This window comes from Neofelis nebulosa, chromosome 6, assembly GCF_028018385.1.
Source record: "Neofelis nebulosa isolate mNeoNeb1 chromosome 6, mNeoNeb1.pri, whole genome shotgun sequence".
Lineage (NCBI taxonomy): Eukaryota > Metazoa > Chordata > Mammalia > Carnivora > Felidae > Neofelis > Neofelis nebulosa.
In genome coordinates, this window is record NC_080787.1 from 67,279,399 (window position 1) to 67,299,357 (window position 19,959).

General features: G+C 33.9%; 1 protein-coding gene across 14 annotated transcripts in view; it reads left to right on the forward strand.

Annotated features, from left to right (window-relative positions):
- FAM135A (family with sequence similarity 135 member A) overlaps positions 1 to 19,640 on the forward strand; it is a 120,805-nt gene extending 101,165 nt beyond the window's left edge. For all 14 annotated transcript variants that reach the window (XM_058734375.1, XM_058734378.1, XM_058734377.1 and 11 more), the window contains 6 exons: positions 2,048 to 2,139; positions 2,647 to 2,744; positions 4,391 to 4,542; positions 6,318 to 6,428; positions 15,495 to 15,608; positions 18,223 to 19,640. In XM_058734375.1, coding sequence (XP_058590358.1) covers positions 2,048 to 2,139; positions 2,647 to 2,744; positions 4,391 to 4,542; positions 6,318 to 6,428; positions 15,495 to 15,608; positions 18,223 to 18,428 — 773 coding nt within the window. In that variant the 3' untranslated portion in view covers positions 18,429 to 19,640. The remainder of the gene's footprint in view (positions 1 to 2,047; positions 2,140 to 2,646; positions 2,745 to 4,390; positions 4,543 to 6,317; positions 6,429 to 15,494; positions 15,609 to 18,222) is intronic.
- The last annotated feature ends 319 nt before the right edge of the window (positions 19,641 to 19,959 follow it).

A 19,959-nucleotide genomic window follows, 5' to 3' on the forward strand; every position in this document is an offset into this window, starting at 1 on the left:
ATGGCAACTCAATATATTTTCCTAATAGATTTCATTTAGTTTTTATTTAATCTTTGAATTGGAAAATATTTTAAATTGCTTAAATTAATTGAATCTTAAATACATTCTAAGACAAATATGTTTAACTTTGCGTAGTATTAGATTTCCTTTTAAATAAATTTTCCATGGAACTGTACCAACATTCTATCCATGTACCAACACTTATTTAACTTTGGATTTTTCTATCTTCTGTTGTTCGTTTTGTCAGCAGTTACCTCATGGCAGTCATTTTGTCTCCCTTTGATAGTCTTCCTAGTGCCCTTTTAGCCTGATGCTTTAAGCCTTATGAACTAGAAAAATCAATACCTAAGAATTAAAGATTCACTAACTAGGTGTAATTTACATTCTAAATTTAGTGCTACAGTTTTATGGCAGCTATTTTGGTTACTGAACAGACTTTTTCCCCTAGATTAGGAACTATGTTAGAAAATGCCAAATATTTCTAGACTAGCAGATTATTACTGTGCTATAATATTCTGTAAGAACAAATTGAGGAAAGATTTTGTAAATTATAAAAATACTAAACACAGGTCTAAGCTAGTAAATATTCACGAAATTGAAGATTTTTCTTTAAAAAAAAAGCAAAACTTGACTCTCAAGAAATAAAGTATCTCCAATACTGACCTCTCCCCACCCCCACCCCCCCCCCACCCCCCAGCCCCCGGAATAAAATTTTCAAAGGATTATCGCCCAAGAAAGACTTCTTGGCCCAGTAGAATCTCTGGAAAATTCTTCTTTGAAACTTTTATGAAACACATTACCCCCTATTACATAAATTGTTCCAGAATAATAGGAAAAAAGATGGAATGCAGCTTATTTTATTCCTTGAAGTTAACCTAACCTTGTTACTAAATCTGGAAAAGATGTCAAACCCACACCCCAAAGAGAAGCAGACCTATCTGACATAAATTTAATAATGATTTAATAACACTCTAGCAATGTTGTGGAAATAAACAGGTAAGTAAATGAGTAAAAAAAATTTTTATATGTCCCCCAAAATATCTAGTAAGTAGAATCAATACATTAAGTCACTACAACAATAGGATTTAATTCCCAGAATGCAAAGATAAGTACATATAGGGAAATTTACTTAATAATAAAGGAAATTTATTAATAAAATATAACTACATCAGCAAATCAAGTAAGAAACTATTGATAAAATATAATGTCCATTCCCAGTTTTGACCACTAAGCACCAAACCTTAAGTTTTAAAAAGCATTAATCTGATTTATTAATATGATTAAGCATATATATTCTCAGCCAGTGGAAAACATATACTTTGTAGTGAAACACTAGTAGTATTCCTTGTAAAATCAGGAATAAAACAGTTATCTCTATCAATGCTTGAAATATCTAAAAGATAAAAATATTGGGAGGGTAAAGTAGAAATCCAATAATCGGGAACATCTTTACATTACTAATTAAACCAAAGGAAGTAACCAAAAAGCCACTAATTTTTAAAAGCAATAATTATTTTTATGTTATGTATTATATCTAGTAAGTATTCAATATTTATAGATATCTTTTGTTAGTAATTAAAATAAACTCTCTTAGATTATGTAAATGGAATTTTATTTCTATTTAACTGTTGCAATACCGCCAAAGGAAGTGAACAGATTAAATCTGAAACACATTCAAGGTTTGTTAAATGATCAACTATAATAGTGATGGAAGGAGTACTTCCGTCAGTCATTCACAGCGACCACATTCAGCAATCTCCAAAGCTAACAGTATAACAAATACACCGTCAGATAGGAAAGTGAAAGCATCAGTGTGACCAAAACTCCTAAGAAACCAGGTGTGAAAGACATTGTCTGGCTAATGGAAATCAGCTTTGAAATGAAAATTGAGGACTCTATTTCAGAGTGCTTTGTCTGTTCAAAACTGGCAGACATCATATATTTAAAGACAGATATATATTGGTCGTCAAATATATGATGATATACTTTATACCTTTTGCTTTATCTCATCCTTTAGACATAATTTTTCATTGTCTTCATTTTCTAGGTAACAGTGCAGATCTCCGATTAGTGAAAACTTACATTGAACTTGGACTGCCTGGGGGAAGAATTGATTTTCTTATGTCTGAAAGAAATCAGGTACAGTATTATAGCAGTGTTTCCAGTGGAAACAAAGATTTTTGTATTGCTTTCTACCTAAATATTTGCTTACTACAAAATGTCTGTTACTACTAGAAATAACTTTTCTGATGTGTGTGAAATTTAACATTAATACGTATCACAAGGAAATTGAAATCACTTACAGTGTGACTTATGAGCTCTTCACATGCACAAAATTTCCAGAATTTCACATTTCTATGCAAAAATTTTATTACTTAAACCATTGTAAATAACCTTATGTTAAATGTGGATGGTGGGCTAAACAACCAACCTAATGAAGCAAGTGTTGTTAAGAACACTGAATCTTTTCTTTTCCTAGAAATTTACTCTTTTGCTCATTTTAATATAATGAATATTATTCACCAGCTTCTCTAAAAAACATTGATCTTAACCATATTTTAATACCTAAATTAAAAACGTTTATATTCAGTTTTTAATGTGATTATTCATATTCAATATATAATATGTCTGTTTTCCTTTGTTTAGAATGATACTTTTGCTGATTTTGATAGCATGACTGATCGCCTTCTAGATGAAATAATACAGTATATTCAGATATATAGTCTAACAGTCTCAAAAATAAGGTAACTTTTATCATATTCTGTAATATTATATAACATTTTTATGTCTGTGAATTATAGAAAAATTACAGAATTTGTAGTTTTGTTGCACTATTATGAAATATAGGAGACAATTCAGTTTATCCAATTTAAAGAGAAAAGAAAAAATTTTAAAACTTTAGGGAGAGACCATTATATGTTTCCATTTATATGAATTATCCAGAATTGGCAAACCAGAGACCAAAGTAGATTAATGATTACTTAGGGCTCGGGGAGATGGCAAATGGGGAGGTGATAGCTAAAGGGTATAGGATTTTCTTGAGGTGTTGAAAATGTTCTAAAAATCTCTTGTGGTGGTTGCACAACTCTGCGAATGCACTTAAAACTATTAAATTGTACATTTTAAATGAATGAATTTTATGTTACGTGAATTATATCTCAATAAAGTGGTTACCAATAAGAAAGATTATAGAGCAATGGATATATACAACAAATGAAGCAACAGAAATACTTTCAAGATTTCATGACTGTACTTTGTAAGTCTGTTTTCCACAAGCAAGAGATGATGATCAGCCAATATAAGTCTCATAATTTAAGCAGATACTGTAGATAGACGTGGGAGAGAGAAAAATGTTTGTTTGTTTGTTCTAGTATAGTAGGACTTAAAGAAAAAGTCAAAACTAATCATTCTGCCTCAAAAAGTTTAGTAAACTTTTTGTTTACTAAATTTAACACAGTGATCTTATATTCCTTTTATTCATTTGAAAATAATATTTTAGTTTTTTCATTCATCCACAAAAGTCTTACATCTTTTAGATTAGATTGTCAATTAAAATCAACCATTATTCAAAAGCCTTATCTGGTTAATTGAGTCTTGTTAGTTACCATCATAACTCTCACCCCACAGCTTCAGGAACTTCACCTTGGGAGGGGAGTTTATCCTGAGCTTCTCACTAGCTGTATCTATAAACCAGTTTAAGATAGCTTTCAAACTCTCTTCTTTCCTTGCTTATTATTCCCAGGGATCAATATACCATCTATTATAAAATGATGGTCAGCAGAAAGGCTCTTTTGATTTAAACTATTCCTTAATAAAAGTGAGGTGCTTTATAAATATTAGTTACTCTTTCGGTATAATCTTAGACTTATAGTAAGATAATACACATATTTTATCTGTGCCTTGAAAGTACTCAAAGAACTCTCCCACTTTAGAGTGTAGACCAGAGAACAAATGAAAAAGATATGTAATTTCTCCTAAGTTATCCTTTATAGGTACAATTTCATTATTTTGTTTTAAATCGTGACTTAATGAGTAATAATTGCAATGTGTGGTTAAGGAGGCCCATTTATCATCCAGTCAAACTGTAGTTTACTTTTAAAATGTATTTGTTTCTAAGCACTTACAAACTATGAATATAAATTTTCTGATAAGCAATATCATGTTTCTGCAGAATATGCATTTAAATTATATAATAGGAATTTTCTACTACATTCTCACATTTTTATCTTCAAAACCTAAGTTACATCATTTCAAAGTATCAAACCATAATTTAAAACATACTCGAAATTTCCAAATTCTTAGTATTTGACATCAGTGTATAGTGATATTAGCGTTAATATTTCTTTTTAAAGTTAATACTATGGGAGAAATGTCTTTTTTTTTCTTAAAGCTTTATTGGACATTCGTTGGGCAATTTAATAATCCGTTCAGTGCTTACAAGGCCAAGGTTTAGATATTACCTCAACAAACTTCATACCTTTTTATCTCTTTCTGGACCTCATCTTGGTACACTCTACAATAGCAGTGCTCTTGTTAATACAGGTAAAAAGTTTTATTGTTCAATATAAAAAATACGGCATGGGGAGAAAATTTAAATACGGATTTAATGTTCTCTAGTGTTTATTTTAGAGCTGATATGTCACATACTTGGAATTGATGAAACAAAAGATACAGCTATTTTCCTACTTTGTCATGCACATGAAACAAGCTGATAAAAGTCATCTCAGAAAATGAATATTATATTGAGATGATATATGTCAGAAGTCACAAAAGCATTTTTAACTGTTTTTAGTTAAACTATCTAAATATTTTCAATAAATGTTTATCTTATAAACAGGCTATTCTGTCGTTCCATTAGTTGAGCAGATAAAAAGGAAACACCTGTATTTAAGGTATTATAAAGTTATAAAATATTAAATGTAGGATGTTAAATCTGATTTTGTAACAAAAAAAGGGATATTATGAAAAAATACATTCTAAAATTTTTGAACAAATTAAATGAGAGTTAAGACCCCAATTTTGATTAGAATGAATATTCTCATTAAGAAAGAACTGATACTTGGGGCACCTGGGTGTCTCAGTCGGTTAAGCATCGGACTTCGGCTCAGGTTATGTGTTTGAGCCCCACATTGGATGACCTCGAGCCCCACTTTGGGTGAGCCCTGTTTATCTCTCTTCTCTCTCTCTCCCCCTCTCTGCCCCTCCTGGGATTCTCTTTCTGCCCCTCGCTCACTTGTGCCTTCTCCCTCTCAAAAAAAAGAAAGAAAAGAAAAATCTGATACTTGGTTTGCCTTTTGTTTGGTTCTTCCCTTGGATTTTTTAAGTAGTTTTTATAGTTTAGGCTATTGATTCCCATTGTGAGAATAAATTAGATTTCATTTTTCTCTTTGCATTGAGCCTTGAAACTCTTATTTCCATTTTCTCTTTTACTTTCATTGACAAAGAAAGCATACTGTTTTCCTTGTGCCGCATTCCAAACTCTGGTATCCAAAATAGATTTGGATAGTGGTAGATTTTTATAATTTTAAAAAGAGGACATGAAAAAGATGAAATCAGTAAGTAACATAAACTAGAACCCAATGTGAATAGTATGCAGCATTTTGAATTTCTTCACTAAACTTTAGTTACAAATTTAATCAGTTAAAGAGTTTTTTTTCTCTTCTTCCCCTGTTCCCCTCTGTGATACCAGAAGTAACAAAAGTAGAAATTAATATTGCACAGTTTTGAAAACCCATTCCAGAGTGATTGGGGTTTCACTTAATTTAAGAGGAAGATGCATTTAAGTATGGGTTACTGATAAGTAACCATTGTAAAGAAATACAATTTAATATGAAACTTCATTATAATCAGCTCTTACTAGAAAACATTAACCAATTGCTAATCCTAAGATTTAGTCCTTATACAATTAGTCCTCCATAACTATATTTATCTCTAGACTGAAGATTCAGTGCTTAAGTATTTGGATCTACTACTGTGTTTGAAGTTTTTCCATCTCTGCTTCTTTATAATTTGAACAAATGTATCTAAAGGTATAATTTTCCCAAATTTGTTCTTCTTAAACCATTATCTATTTCATTACTGAATAGGCCAGAAATAGCAAGCCCTCTGTCAACCACCATTAACCCATATTTAAATGTATATGTTTATATTTATTATCAGAAAAAGGAAATATTTTGCAAATATATTTGTTATTAGCTAAGAAAATGCTAGTTTGGTAGATGTCATTTTTGAAGTGAAATGTATTTTAAAATTAATAATCTTGACATATGTTACCCTATATTTCCTCTTTTACTCACATGTCATCTATAACTCTCTAGGTCTGTGGTTTATGCAGAAATGGAAAAAATCAGGTTCTCTTTTACAACTGACATGTCGAGATCATTCAGACCCCCGCCAAACTTTCTTATACAAGCTTAGTAATAAAGCAGGTAAGTATACGGTAAGAGTTTTGAAAATATTCACTTGAAAACCTATTTAAAATAAGCCTTTAGCAAATAAATTATCAACATGTCTTTCTGGTGATTAAAAAAGTATCAGTCAGGCGTGCCTGGGTGGCTCAGTCAGTTAAGTGTCTGACTTCGGCTCAGGTCATGATCTCATGGTTCATGAGTTCAAGCCCCATGTTGGGCTCTGTGCTGGCAGCTCAGAGCCTGAAGCCTGCTTCAGATTCTGTGTCTCCCTCTCTCTCTGCCCCTCTGCCACTCACACTCTGTCTCTCTCCCTTTCTCAAAAGTAAATAAATATTTAAAAAATTAAAATTAAAAAATTAAGTATCAGTCAACTGTAATTTTTTAACATTAATTTATTTTTGAGAGAGGGAGGGAGGAGCAAAGAGAGAGGGAATCTAAAGCAGGCTCCAGGCTCTGATCTATCAGCACAGAGCCTGACGCAGGGCTCAAACTCACAAGCCATGAGATCATGACCTGAGCTGAAGTCAGACACTTAACCAACTGAGCCACCCAGGTGCCCCAGTCAACTATAATTTTTTAATAATGAAATAGACTCCTAATTAAAGCTAAGCAATTAATAACGTAGTTGTTTGATTTTAATGGATTGTATTTGTGTTGTGTAAACACAGGTACTTCGAAATTATCCTTAACTTTTTGACATTTATAATTTAGTACTAATCATAAGTCAGTTTGGCAACTAGGCCTCTGCATATCCTGGCCCTCCTGCCCCCACCTCAGTCTTTAACCCTTTTTATTAAATGCCACATATTTTTCTACCTTCCTGTTCAATGGCTATAAAGCTCTTCTGGAAAATGTCGGAAACTAAACTATTAATAATTATATCCTCTACAGATTCTTACTACTGGATGAATCTTGTTACTTATCTCTTATTAACTGATTATTAAATATAGTCCCTATCTTGCGTTACATTCCAGGATTTTACAACCTGAGGTCCTCAACTACTACTTTGCCATCCTCACTGTCTATAAATTACCTTACCTCTGACTTTACCATCTCTTCCTGTCTCACCCTCACACTCATGTCTCCCTACCATATTTTTTTCCACTGTGTCCTTTGAAATCTCCATTTGAGTGGAACAGACTCAAATGTTTATCTTCTTCAAAGAATGCTCTCTCCATTTCCTTTAGAAAATGGAGACATAAGTGAAAACTAGATACTTCCCCAGCCTACTTTCATTTCCCCACTCCCTCTGATTGTAGAGCAGATATTGGCAAACTTTTTCTCTGAAGAGCCAGATAAATATTTTGGCTTTGCAGGCCGTGTGATCTCTGTTGCATTGTAGCACAAAAACAGACACAGACAATACATAAATGAGTGTGGCTGTGTTAAAAAAAAAAAAAAAAAACAGTAACAACAACAACAACTTTATTTCAATTTTATTAACAACAATTTTATTTCAAATAAAAAGAAAAGAAAAAAGCAGCAGGCCAGATCCCACAGGCCATTCCTTGCTAACTCCTGCTACAGGAGAAGCTCAGTTTCTCATATACTGTGCACTACTGAGAGGGGAGGAAACAGTCCTCTTGCTTTCCTTTTCAAACTGCAATGATTACTCCTCTATTCCTTTGGATTTGTACCATCCAAGCTCTGCTACCTTTTAGTCATCTTCTTTTTTCTTTTTTTTTTTTTTTAAACGTTTATTCCTTTTTGAGAGCCAGAGACAGAGCGTGAGTGGGGGAGAGTCAGAGAGAGAGGGAGACACAGAATCCAAAGCAGACTCCAGGCTCTGAGCTGTCAGCACAGAGCCCGACACGGGGCTCGAACCCACCATTTGGGAGATCATAACCTAGGCCGATGTCAGACGCTTAACCGATTGAGCCACCCAGGCACCCCTAGTCATCTTTAATATAATCTCCTGGTCACTCCTCACATATTCAGTGAGAACCCCAGTAAGAGTTCATTGACAAATACATAATTACACTTGGGAGAAGATATTCTTCTTGGATCTTAATATACCTAATCTTGGCATCATTTTTGGGAATTTGATTAAGTCAACCCTTTAGATGATCATCAAGCATAATAGAGGCTTTCTCAACTATAGTAACCTTCCATTCCGCTCCACTTGGAACCCTACTCATGGCTGCATTCCACTCCTGAAATTTCAATCAGTTTTCCATTCTGAGACAACAGTATTCTATTCTCTTTCTCACTCATTCCCTTACTCTCATCTGCTTTTCAGACTATTTAAGATCCCTACTAAGTTTTCTTAAATTACCCTGTCCTTCATGGTTCACTCCCTTCCTGTTCCATCCCAGACCCCATGATTTATCATTTTTATCACTCATACATTATTACCCCAGGTATTATCATCATGGCCATCTAGCAACCTGTGTTACCGTTTCTTTACCTGGCTTGTTGAGCTCTACCAAAGTGGATCATACAGACTTGCAAATCACTACCACGGTAGATCCATGGAGTTACCATCTAGTTAACTCTAATAGCATCTTAACCATTCCCTAGAAGCTTTTGCAGGTCTTACCTCTTTTCATCAAACTTCTAACTACCACTGCTACCTTCACTTCAACAAATGACTTTGTTTTCCTACTTTATCTGCGAGTCAAGGCTATCAAGCAAGAATTTTCCTACTTCCTTTCTTTTTAGCTACAAACATGACCACACCTGTGCTTTCCTTATAGTTCAATAAAAGATATATATCTATGGTGCAAGAATAATTTCCCTTTCTGTTTTGGAACCCATTCCTTCTCTCTTTCAACATTCTCCTTTCAGTGACTAATTCCTTAACATATAAAGTTATTTTGTTTTCTCCCATCTTAAGTTTTAATAATAATAGATACCTCCTTTGATCACTGATTCTATGTTCTATTTCTTTTTTTTTTTTAATTTGTTTTAATCTTTATTTATTTTTGAGAGAGAGAGAGAGAGAGAGAGACAGAGTGCAAGCAGGGGAGCGGCAGAGAGAGAGGGAGACACAGAATCTGAAGCAGGCTTCAGGCTCTGAGCTGTCAGCACAGAGCCCAATGCAGGGCTCACACTCGTGAATGGCAAGATTATGACCTGAGCCAAAGTCAGACACCTAACGATTGAGCCATCCAGGCACCCCTATTTCTCTTTTTTAATAAGAATTGAGCCTCATAAAAAAAGAAAACAATTACTTTCACTACTTCCTCACCTTTTATTTCACTCTTCAATCCATTATAATCTGATTTCTGTCCTCACCTCTCCATTGAAACTTGCCATATCCAAGTATCTCTTTTCTTTCTTTTAGTTGAACATGCTGTCATTTGTGACTATTGAAAATACCCTCCTTCTTGAAATATTTTCCTACCTCCCAGTCTTTATCAGCCTTTCCTGATTTTCTTCCATGTTGGCTCTTTGCTTCTGACGTGGATTCCTTTTCTCTCCTTGCCCCCTAAATATAAGTGTTCTTGGGCTCCAGCTTCTGTCATCTGCTCTTCTCACTCTGTACATTCTTCTTTGACAACATCATTTCATATCCATCTTCACCATTGGTAACTCAAGTATGTATCTTTACTTTAGTCCTCTAGGCTGTATTCTAGACTTACATGTCCAGCTGCCCACTAAATAAATACATTTGCTTAGATGTCTCATGGTTGCCCCAAATGCAATATTTTTAGATACCTCATCTTTCCCCTCAGATTCACTTCTCTCAATTCTACATCTAACACAGTCTGCACAACCAAAAACCTGGAAGTTGTCTTCTAGACTCCTTCTCATTCTCCCCACACATCTGCTTAGTTACTAAGCCCTGAAACATTCAGCCTTCTTAGTAACTAATAGAGGCTTCTCTTTCTTTTCTTTGTTATTTTCTTAGTTCAACCTTCATCACTCTTGCTGAAGTTATTGCTATGGCCTCCTGGTTACTCTGCCTCCTCTGTGCCCCTTTCTCCCCAGTCTTACTTTTTCTTTAGATAAAATTATCTTCTGAAAATTACATCAGGCCATATTGCTCCTGTTCGAAAAATCTTTTCATGATGGCTTGTGGCTTTCAGGATGAGGTTTAAATTCCATGACTTACAGCATCAAATCCTTTATAATCTGGTTCCTGATTCTTTTACTGATTTCATATCCTGCTCTTCCCACAGATATACCCTTTGTTTTAGTCATGCCACACATGTTTTATGCTACACTCACCCATGCTTTTTCTACCACCATCCCTCCCCATGTGTTTACTCATCTTTTTAGAACTGATTCTCTTCAGGGCGACTGGGTGGCTCAGTCCAGTTGCGTGTTAGACTCTTGGTTTCAGCTCAGGCCATGCATGATCTCACGGTTTGTGAGTTTGAGCTCCATGTCGGGTTCTGCACTAACAGCATGGAGCCTGTTTGGGATTCTCTCTCTCTGCTCCTCCCCTGCTCATGCACACACACACTCTCTCTCTCTCAAAATAAATGGACAGACTTAAAAAAAAAAAAAAAAAACAAATTCTCTTCATCTTCTAAAGTTACACTCAAATACTACCTGCTATTAAAAGCTTTCTTGATGCCCTCTCTCATTTAATGCTCCTCTACTCTCAGAGTACCCACTAGATTGCCCAATATATACCTAGATTTTACACCTCCACACTGACCTCATCAATGAATTCCAGTCTTCATTTGCCCTCTAGACATCTCTACTTACATATCAAACTGAATATGTCTAAACCTGAACATACTGTTTTCTTTTGCTAACTCTTCTTTCATCATTTTAATCGTACTCTGTCTTCTAAATTACTTAGTTTTTTGAAATACCTCCAAAAACTTTGCATTTTGCAAAACTTTGACCTCATTTCTTTGCATTCTACCTCCCAAGATTGTTAAAATTGTAACTGAACTGTAATTAAACACAGAATCTGAAGCAGGCTCCAGGCTCTGAGCTGTCAGTGCAGAGCCCAACAGTAGTCTCAGACCCACAAACTGTGAGATCATGACCTGAGCTGAAGTCAGACACTTAACCGCCTGAGCCACCCAGGTACCCCTGAGCCATAGTCTATTTAACTAACTTGGTTCTTGGCTAATAAAGTAAACCTGCCATGCAGAAGCACAATATTTGTATTAATGCATTGTTGTTGAAAAACTGTTATTAAAATTAGACTACTAACTTTTAAAATGCATTTTTAAAGTATAGTACTGTCAGACACCAGGGTGGCTCAGTCAGTTAAGCGTTCAACTCTTGATTTCAGTTCAAGTCATGATATCACAGTCCGTGAGATTGAGCCCCATGTCAGGATCCACGCTGACAACACAGAGCCTGCTTGAGATTCTCTCTCTCCCTCTCTCTGCCCCTCCCTCACTTGCACTCCCTCTCTCCCTCTCTCTCTTAAAATAAATAAACATTGAAAAAAAAGTACAGTACTATACTGTCATTTCCCTGTAGAAGCATGTCAGAATCTCTGCAAGGAGCTATTGTTTTGAAAAATAGATGTTAATATAATGCCTATTCTTTTTTTTTTTTTAATTTTTTTTTTCAACGTTTTTTATTTATTTTTGGGACAGAGAGAGACAGAGCATGAACGGGGAGGGGCAGAGAGAGAGGGAGACACAGAATCGGAAACAGGCTCCAGGCTCCGAGCCATCAGCCCAGAGCCCGACGCGGGGCTCGAACTCACGGACCGCGAGATCGTGACCTGGCTGAAGTTGGACGCTTAACCGACTGCGCCACCCAGGCGCCCCTATAATGCCTATTCTTACAATATATGGTATAGAAATAAAACAGTGCCAAGAAATTGGGTGGTCATTGGGAGTATAGAGTCTAAGGACAGGTTCATTGATTTTTTTGTTTAATGGGAGATATTACAGTGTTTTATTAATAATAATGATTCATACAAAAGCGAAAATTGATGATACAAGGGAGGGACAAGACAGCTACTAGAGCCATGTCTTTAACTAGGAAGGAGGGAATGGCATCTCACATTCTAGTGAAAGGGCTGGTGTAAGGTGGGAACATACACAGCTCATCAGTAGAAGAGCAAAGACAGAACATGAAGTCACAGGTATGGTAGGTTAGTTTGGTTAAGAAAGGAGTATGTGGAAGTTCTGTTCTGATTCTTCTATATTTTTCAGTGAAAGAGGAAGCGAGGTCATGAGGTAAGACTGAACAGGGGATAGAAGGTGCTGGCAGTTTGAGGAAAAATAGTCATTTAGCAAAGCACGCAAATGAATGTTCCCTACAAGGCTGCCATAGGCTGTGCAATGCGCAGCCCCAAGAAGTGTCATTCTTGTGACACCTGAAGTTGCACAGTATGATAGCCCTTTATGGGGAACACGAATATATATCTTTCAGAAAAACGAAAAAGCCAGCTATGCTGTTACATAGGCTGGTTTCATGCGACCTGGGATAAAATTTTAGTAAACAGCATCATACTTAGATTCAGAAAGCACAGTACCTAGAACAGCTTGGGGAGAAGTAAAGATGGTATACTACAGGACAGTTTTGTTCACGGTTTGGGCTACCCCTTAAAAGAATTTTGAAGAAGTGTGTACCCCTTGTATAATTTTAGGGTGACACCTAAAAAATATTTTCTATAATTTTAAATAGTGGCAAAGGATATATTTTCTGGCATATAAGGTAGTACATACTTCCTGTAATTATATTTTCATAAAAATATAAATTCATTCAGTTGGAGTTATATATTCAGTTCATATAGTTTCTAGAACTTGTGTGCCATAAAATCTAATTGGCAGTGCTAATTCTTATTGTCATACAGTCAAGTCAAACTTATTTTTGTCAGAAAACATTGTATTTCATTCGTATTTTGCTTCATTCCCCCAGAGACTTTTATACCTCAGGCCATATGCCACAATAAAATCTGAAATAAATTGGAGAAATGCCTTTCTCTAATAAAGTGGGAGAAGGACAAGTCATTTTTAGGAAAACCCTCATACTGAAGTTGAGATCTAGAATTCAGTTTCCTTAAAGCTATACATGTCCATCCTCACCATCTAGAGTTTTTTTTTTTTAATTGAAGTATAATTAATATACAATGTGACATTGTATGTATAACTCTGTGCATATATAACATACAGCTTCAAGTGCATGGAAAGTTTTAAATTACCCCTGAAGGTAGATGTATACCAGTTTGAAGACCTCTGCTCTAGGACACACAGGTGATTCCCAGAGTAACGCCAAGGTGTCAAATCATGCTAAAAGTAGAATTAGTTTGTCACACGAAATGTGAGAATAAAGGGAAAAAATAACTTTTGTTAATATTTTTCTCAAATGTGATTTTAAATATATGTAATTGAATTAATTCCTGTTACAGACACTTGATTATTTCATTTATATCCCTAAAGTTTTATATATCCAGATTGCCACAGAGGGTTATCTTCTCATTGAGAAAAAGGGAGAATGACCTTATATTTGACATAGAGGGTAAATACAGTCCCACCTGCCTGTATGTGTGTCTAGAATCTCTCATTATTAGGATCATAAGTTCCAAGAGAGAAAGGAGTATCTACAAAGGTGCTCTGGATATTCTGGATCCACAGTAGTCCCCACAATTGGCCTGTCTCTAACCCTGAATTTCAGTAGGCAAAAAGTATCAAAATTTTACTCTGGAATGTTCCAGAACAAAATTATATGACCTAAACTAAGCACCCCAATCCTAATGTATTATCATTATTGGCTTGTATCTTATTTAATAACTACATGAATTTCTTATTTTTTATTTATTAGTCTGAGCTACATAGCAAAATTAGTAATACATAGTAAAATTAGAACATTCCTGGTAGTGGGGTGCCTGGGTGGCTCAGTTGGTTAAGTGTCCTAAACTTCAGCTCAGGTCATGATCTCACGGTTTGTGGGTTCGCCTACATCAGGGTCCCTGCTGTCAGTGCTGAGCCCTCTTCAGATCCTCTGTCCCCCTCTCTCTCTGCCTCTTCCCTGTTTGTGCATGCTCTCTTTCTCTTTCTCTCAAAAATAAACATTTTTTTAAAAAGGCGGGGAGCCAACTGTTGGTTAAGCCTCCGACTCTTGATTTCAGCTCAGATCATGATCTCATGGGTTTTGTGAATTCCAGCCTCTGCATCAGGCTCTGTGTTGACAGTGTGGAGCCTGCTTGGGATTCTGTCTCCCTCTGTCTCTGCCCCTCCCGCTCCCCCCCCCCTTCAAAAGTAAATAAACTTTTTTTTTTTTAAGGCTCCACTAGCAATCCAAGAGTATTTAAGAAAAAACATTACTGGTAGTAAAGTGGACAGGAACTTGGTTTTTCAGTGCTTAAATGAGTTAATTAGTTCAAAGTATCACAAGACCTAAATTCACGTAGTTTGCTGAAAAATAAAAATAGAAGAACCTGACTAAAATCCGTGGATGGATCACAAACCTGCTATTTTTATTGAAAAATCTTAAGTATGTATTCTCTTGACATCATACTTCAATAAGGAGAAAATATTATTAATATTAGGCAAGAGTCAGATGAGAACTTAAAAATCAGCTTTAAATGATTTCATATAGGGTGTACTGTTTGTTCTTATGGAAAAGTATGATTTTGTTTCTTTAGGAAACAGCCCTAAATATTGAGGATTATCTTTTAGAAAGTAAGAAGGTCATAAAATACTTCCTTGTAGAATTTTATCCCACCCTATATAATCTCTCTCGTACCCACGCACTACCATGTCACAGTCCTTGCTCTCACTCAGCACAAACACACATTTCTCATACCAGCATGTAAACTACATAACAATGAAGGTAGGGTTTTTTTTGTAGATAATATATGGAAATTGGAGAATGAATTCATCGGATTTAAAAAGCCATAAACTTATTAGTACTACTGAGGAAATTAAAAAAATTGTGGTCACTTAATATATTAAATGTAGTATATTAATATAATATATTTAATAGAATATAATTAATTAATATAATATATTAAACACAATATATTTAATATAAAATTAAAAGTTAATTTAAATTAACTTTAATTTTTATTAAATTTATTATTTATTATTTATTTATTAAATTAAATTATTAAATATTAAATTTAACTGAATATATTAAAAGTTAATTTAAATTAACTTACTAATTTAAATCTGGTTACTTACTGCATTATAATTCCATATTTTTTCTTCATAGGGCTTCACTATTTCAAAAATGTTGTGCTAGTGGGATCTCTACAGGATCGCTACGTTCCTTATCACTCTGCCCGTATTGAAATGTGTAAAACAGCTTTAAAGGACAAACAGTCAGGTAACTAAGTAAATTAGAAGTATTTTATCTCCATTTGTTCCTCTGACAGTGCATCCCATTGTGATTTGTATTTGTATTTCACCAACTACAAATGAAATTAAAACTTTTTTCCTATGTTAATTGATCATATTATTCTTTGAAATGCCTGCCTATGACTTTGATTCATTATTTTACATTGAGTTATTTATCAGTTTCTCAGTAAAATCTCTATGTATTCAAAAAAAAAAAAAAGAAGTATTTCAAACAGTTGTATCTACAACATGAGCTTTTTCCCAAATTTTTCTTGTAGTCCCTTTCTTTCTTCTTCCTCTCATCTCTCCCTTTATTTCCTTTTCCATCCACTGTTACTAACATCTATCCTTACTCTTTTTTTTCCTTTCTTTTCTCCTGCCATGTGGTGTTTTTGCCAATAAAACCATCATTCTTATGAAAGAGTTCTTTTATCTAATTACAAATGCTGCTTTTGCTGCCTCGAAGGTAATCTGTACTTTGATTTCCTCACAATTGTTGGGATTGGTGATTATGGTAACAATCATGCTGCGTGTTCTGCTGTATCTAGCTTTTCATCAAAGATGGCAGCAAAGACTTACCTCACTTTAATAAAGTAATAAAGATTTTATGTATTCTTTTGCTAGTTTTGAATAATAAAAGAAATTTAAATCATAGCTATTTAGAGCCAGAAGGAGACTTGGGTCTTGTTGGCTCATTTTATAATTGAGGCCCAGAGATGCTAAGTGGCTGATCCAAAGTCACTGGTGATTAATTAATTACAGGCTTAGGGCAAAAACAAGGTGTCCTACCTTCCCATATTTCCTCAGTCCCTTTTTTGGAATGAGGCTGATTTTTAAATGAACTCTTAATCCTTTGCATTTTCCACAGTTTAACCGTGAGCAGCCTCTTTAGGCAGGGACTCTCTCTTACATATATTTGTATTGGCATTGCCTGGCATGATGCCTGGCACACAATGGGTGCTCTGTTCATTTAACACATATTTTTTTAGCATTTTGTGACATCAAAATAACCTTTTTTTAATTATTATTATTAACTTCTGTTCTAGCAGGGATTTAAGGATAAATTAAGAAGAGATTTAACTTCCAGATGGGTCACAAAAACTAGAGAAATGCCCTTTGTTTTAACAGTGATCTTTGCCACTAGGGGGCAGGGGGAATCTAATAAAGACAGGTTTGGATTTCTTCCTATGTAAAAATACTTTTTAAGTAGTGTAGAACCAGAAATCCAGCTTGACAATCATAATGAAAACTAAGAGAAGAGGGGAGAGAAAAAGTTTTCTATGAATTTATGTGATAATAATCTCTCAAATATCTCTCTCTCCTTTCTCTAAATGTACTTCCATATTCTTTTCCTCTCTCATGATTCCTCAGGGGTAAACTCTGCCTCTCCTCAGAAATTTGATACTTGCCTCCCTAAAATCCACAGGTCCATGGATATATGTTTGCACTCGTCTATAGTAAGGTGGTGATACACAAGCATTAAAAACTGCCCCTCGTAAGGAACTTTGTGCGTTTTATATATATATATATATATATATATATATATATATATATATATATGTATATACGTATATATACACGTGTATATACATACGCATATGTGTATATATATACGTATATATATACACGTGTATATATATGTATATATACGAATATATATGTATATGCATATATATGTATATATGTATATATACACGTGTGTATATATGTATATATATGTATATATATACGTGTGTATACACACACACACACACACACACACACACATAACCTTCATCTCTTATGCTTAGAATGAGCTCAATAAATTCATTGTAAGAATTAACCAAAGAGAGGGAGACAGGAGCACAATTTTGGATTTAAAAGCAGGACCCAAGCATTAAATAAACCCTTGGATGAAAAAAAAGAATTCTGTCTGACTTTTGAGCCAAACTCACATTGTCTTTCTGACTATAGGAAGTTGCTGTTTTTGCTCAGAATAATGTGTAAATATGTGGAATACAGTTGAATGCCACAAACATTTTTAAAGTACTTGCTATAGGTTCAAGTTTTAAAAGTTATAAAAAGCAAAATGTCTTTTTTTTTAGTATAGTTGACACACAACGTTACATTAGTTTCATGTGAACAGTGTAGTGATTCAGCTTCTGTGTACATGATGCTATGCTCACCACAAGTGTGGCTACCATCTGTCACCATACAATACCATTACAGTATTACTGACTATTCCCTATACTGTGTAGAAGGCAAAATGTCTTAGCATGGGTACCTTATTGTCACAATGGTTCAACAAGTCATAAGTGACTTAATGTTGAATAAAACTGTTTGTTCTGTTATATTCATTGCTTTGAATTAAAGTATCAAATTGACAAGAGTTTACAATAAATTTGCAATTTTTACTTGGCTAGATAAATAATGTGGTTATTTATATTTTTTATAAAATCATCTCAAAAATGATGGTCAAAGAAAAAGAAAACCTTTTAAAAGACATTTTTCTGCTTTAAATGGAAATAATAAAACTAAATTTTATAAATTACATAAAAGTTGGCATAGAATTTTTTTCAGTTACTTACATGAACTAATTTTCCTACTTTCTATTTGTTCCATAGGACAGATCTATTCAGAAATGATCCACAACTTGCTTCGCCCAGTTCTGCAAAGCAAGGACTGTAACTTGGTTCGATATAATGTCATCAATGCATTGCCCAATACAGCTGATTCACTCATTGGGAGAGCTGCACATATAGCTGTTCTTGATTCGGAAATATTTTTAGAGAAATTCTTTCTGGTTGCTGCCCTCAAATATTTCCAATAGGATAAGAACATTGTTAGAGACTTGATAATTACCTCATTCAACAATGATTCAAATAATGTATTATATTAAGCTGTAGATGCTGATAGTTCTAAGACTATTTATACCTTTTTGTATGGAAGATAATTTATATCATCCATGTTTAGAGCTTTTTAAACATCAACTTTACTTTCTAGGTAATGTGGCTGTGCAATATTTTTTTAATTTTATCTTTTTACTTTTCTATTACTTTTTCATATATTTTGCTACATAAGTATTTCAGTGAAACTTTAAGCCCATATGTATATCTGATTGTTTATTATTGGCTTTCCACAATTCTCACATCGGACACATCATATTAAAGGCCATTATCGCTAGAATAGCATGAGATTTTAAATTTTCTAGTATTGGGGTATTATTTAGTTAATTATAAATTTTACTTTTAACATTTTACTATGTTTTAACTGGAAATAAAACTATGGCTGCTAAAGTATATTTTTTGAAGAAATCAACTCTAGCCCAGTCAAACCAGGTAGTTCCTAGATGACATGTTAAAAAAGTTTTCTAGAAAAGTCATTATTACTATTGCTATTAAACATATGTCATGCCTATTAAAATATATTTTCTACTGGTGATTTCAACATTATTTCTCATACTGACTTTTATTACTGGAACTTTTCATGTTCATGTTAGCAGCATCTAGAGATTTTTGAATGTTTGAATGCCCTCTGCGTAGATTTGGTTGGAATTTTGCTAAATTTGGTAGTGTTGCTTGAACTTTCTGACTATATTTCTTTAACTTTTTTCATGGACTTTCTTGTATGTACATAGTAAGTGTTGAAATTTATGAAATACTTTTATGAATTTAGATAATTTTTAAATATTGTTAAAATTTGTTGAACTAAAAAGTAATGTAAATAAAATAATTCATGTTAAAAATGGAACAAAATAATTACATGTTTGGGGATACAGATGCAAATGTTTTTGATATATGGAGATGTTTAAGTCTTTTGACTTTACTAAAGGTGCTGAATAGCATTAAATTCACTATTTTCCTTTCCTGTTTTACTTGTGAAAATAATAATGCACTAAGGGTGGATAGAAGGTCTGTTTGCATCCACCAGTTGTGGTGGACAGAGGTTTTTGTAAGTATGTGTTGTATAATTGATGCATGTTTTATTTTTAGCATTGTGTTATTGCCTCTGATGTTAATAAATGAACAAATGACTATCTGGAGGAACAGCTAAAACACTTGCTTACTTTCAGAATACTAGAGTATATTTTTATTTATAATTGGATAGACTATGTTAATTAATTGTATAGACCAGCATAATTATATAACTTACAGCCTTTGTATTTTTATAATTTATATCTTTTGCATATATTAAGTAGTTGAAAGGTACTTCATTGGCTCTCCATAATTCTTTACTTTGTAAAAGTGTTTGAAAATTCAGTGAATTGACTAAGCAATAATATACCAAGTGCATTATAACTGGAAAATATAAATATATGCATTAGCCACCACATATTTTTGCCACACACATTTCTCATCTTG